Here is a 3,024-nt window from a genome sequence, read left to right on the forward strand (position 1 = left end):
TTCTCTAACATTAAATGGGCGACCATTGTAGAGAATATTTGAATTTATGGCTTGCCGTTACATATTCATCAATGACTCCTTTATGATCATTTAAGTGAAACTTGATCCTAAGATCTTGTTTCCCTAGGTATAGCTATAAATAGTAGGCTCAATAATCATTGCAACACATGAAATGTTTGACAAAAATTATGATATATTTCATTTCCACGCTGGATTAAACAACTTTGTTAACTCTTTTAAATTGCTTTCATTTCCGTTCTCGGGGACATTGGGCTTGTATCCATGCTTGCTTTCTTCTTCAATTTCAATTACTAAGTCTTACTTTTAATCTTATTTCCTTAACATTTGGGATCAAATTAGTCTATAAATCACGTAACAAATTCAACTGTATCGTTTTACGGATAAACATTATCTATTTTATTCAAGCTAACAAAATGACCTCCGTGATGATTTATTCGAAAAACAAAAAATGTAATTATATCACATACAAAGATCTATATTTTTATTTGGAAAGAGATAGATTTCTAGTTGTAAAAAATGCAAATCCTCAACCGCCAAAGGACAAGGATAAAAACTCTCGTACATTTCAAGGAAAAAAACGAGCTAGTACCAATATTGTGCTCAAAAGCCACTGAGGACCTCTTTTATACACATAGCAAAAAGTGGATTAGTTTTGCTATAACCTCCATCAATCATTAGGTTCAATCCACTCACATACTTAGACTCATCACTTGCCAAATAAACTGCAGCTGCTGCAACATCCTCAACCTCTAACTTTGCTTCCTTCAGATTAGCCGATTTCATAAGTGCCTCATCCACCTTACTCTGATCAATTCCCCCAACAAATTTAGACACCATTGGAGTAGCTACCACAGATGGTGTAATGCAATTTACTCTAATCCCATATTGTCCCAATTCGGCGCACAAATTGTTGGCTAGTCCAATTACAGCGTGCTTAGATGAAGCGTAAGTGTGTGGTGACATCCCTGCTACAACGGCTGTCACACTCGCAGTGAAGAGAATGCAGCCTGTTTTGGCCGGGATCATAACGCGGGCTGCATGTTTAGCGCCGAGGAAGGCGCCAAACACGTTGATATCAAATACTTTTTTCAAGTTTTCGTAGTCTGTGGTGGTAATTCTTGGATCTATGCTTCCCGTTATGCCTGCATTGTTGTACATGATGTCGAGCTTACCATATTTTGAGACTGCAAAGTCTATTGCCTTCTCGACTTGTATTTCGTTGGTAACATCGCAATGGACGTACGATATGTGGTCTGAGCCGATTTCGTTGCAGAGTGAATGGCCAAGATCGTCTTGGACATCAAGAATTACAACCTTGGCACCATTTTTGACGAAAAACTTAGCTGTGGTAGCACCAATTCCACTTGCACCTCCAGTGATGACTGCTACTTTACCTTCTAGTCTGCAATGTTAAAATGCAAAACCAAATGAGAAAAGGAAAGGAAAAAAGCAGAGAATATCAGGAAAAGAGATTGAACTTTATATCCACCGTTTCAATTTATGTGGTTTAATTTGAGTGACATAATATGACATAAAAAGCAGAGATTGAGATATGTTCCAATTTATGCGAAACTATTTTATTTTTGGCCCGTTTAAAAAAGAATGACTCATTTCTAAATTTGGAAACAATTTAGCTTAAATTTATTCACTATTGATAACTTGATAAGAAACTTTTATAACCACACAAATACTCTGAACCCCTTTTTGACTTGTTTAGGATCACAAATTCAAAAAGTCTTATTTTTTCTTAAAATATTTGCCAAGTCAAACATGTTCACATAAATTGGAACAGAGGGAGAGGGAGTAACATTTATGTGGCTATAATTCTATAAAACTATTGAAACTTATGGTCTTAAATATGATATAACAATTGTGTGGCTATAAAAACTTACCAATAAGGATAAAATGAGAGCTTCAAATTAATATATTTTCAAATATAAAAAAATGTCATTCTTTTTTTATGGACTAATAAGAAAATAATATCTTCTTCTTGCGGAGGGCCGAGGGAGTAGTTATTTAAATTATGCTGTTTTGTTTTTCACAGACAGGGGCTTGAAAGAAGAATAATTAAAAGAAATAATTTAGTTCTAGTTGATCACTGAATACCTTTTGGCTGATGTAGCGACTGAACTGCTGTTGCTGGCCATCTTTGATGACAAGATTCAAGAAATAATGACTTAACAAGTTGTTCTCTGAGTCCCTGCGAAGTGTTGAGTTCTATTGTCCAGTTTCTTACTTGGTTAAGCTTTATAGTGCATGACCATACCATTTCGAGAATGAAGACCATTCAAATATTAAATTAAAAAGTGCAAAGAAATCTTTGCAAATCGGTTTGACTGTGAACCGAAAGTTCCAATTGGTCTTTCTTGGCTGCTAGATTTCTTTTCTTTGGTTCTTCTTCTTTCTTTTATTTATTGGTCTCTAATTTTAAAATGTAGAAAAATGTAGCACATCACCTTCAAAGTGAATAAGATTGACCACTGATGATTATTTACTTGTCGGCTTGAACTAACTTTCCTTTTGAAAATTAAGGACATATTATACTCTCGTGGCTTTGATGGACTTAGAGTGTGTTTGGATTGATTTATTTTAAGTGTTTTTAAGCTATAAGCTATTTTATAGTGTTTGGATAAAGTAAAAACGTACTTTTAAACGCTTGTTTTTAAGTTAAAATGAAAAAAATAAGTCAAAAGCCAAAAGTTAGAATTCCCAACTGTTTTTGGCTTAAAAGTCACTTAAAACAAGCTCAACCAAACGGGCTCTAGATTAGTGAGCACTTGCTTAAACTTTGAGTTGGGTGATAATTCTAATGACATTTATTTAATTTTGAACAAATCCTTAAATTCTTCATAGTGACTACAGAGTAGTGTCAGTCACGGATCTCTATGCAACTAAATCTCCAATTTCTTCCGCTTTGTACATTGAATTAACCACTAGATAATTTACCGAAATTACCAAGACTAACTAATATAATTTACTCGTAAATCAATTTCTCTTTTCTTG

At 34.2% G+C, this 3,024-nt stretch overlaps 1 protein-coding gene across 1 annotated transcript; it reads right to left on the minus strand.

Moving 5' to 3' along the window:
- Positions 1-460: 460 nt before the first annotated feature.
- LOC138900713 (short chain aldehyde dehydrogenase 1-like) lies at positions 461-2,286 on the minus strand. The gene is made up of 2 exons (XM_070188148.1): positions 2,128-2,286; positions 461-1,423 (listed from the first exon to the last, which is right to left on the minus strand). Exons 1-2 carry the CDS (start codon positions 2,166-2,168, stop codon positions 622-624), a joined length of 843 nt encoding a protein of 280 aa, XP_070044249.1. The 5' UTR covers positions 2,169-2,286; the 3' UTR covers positions 461-621.
- Between the last annotated feature and the right edge of the window lie 738 nt (positions 2,287-3,024).

Source organism: Nicotiana tomentosiformis, chromosome 11, assembly GCF_000390325.3.
Source record: "Nicotiana tomentosiformis chromosome 11, ASM39032v3, whole genome shotgun sequence".
In the NCBI taxonomy this organism is placed as follows: Eukaryota; Viridiplantae; Streptophyta; class Magnoliopsida; order Solanales; family Solanaceae; genus Nicotiana; species Nicotiana tomentosiformis.

What these genes read in the sequence shown, in the direction of transcription:
- LOC138900713 (XM_070188148.1), bottom strand. Translation starts at nt 2,168, where the DNA reads ATGGCCAGCAACAGCAGTTCAGTCGCTACATCAGCCAAAAG. An exon ending in GTCGCTACATCAGCCAAAAG is followed by an intron (nt 1,424 to 2,127) that starts GTATTCAGTGAT and finishes TTAACATTGCAG; the next exon opens with ACTAGAAGGTAAAGTAGCAG.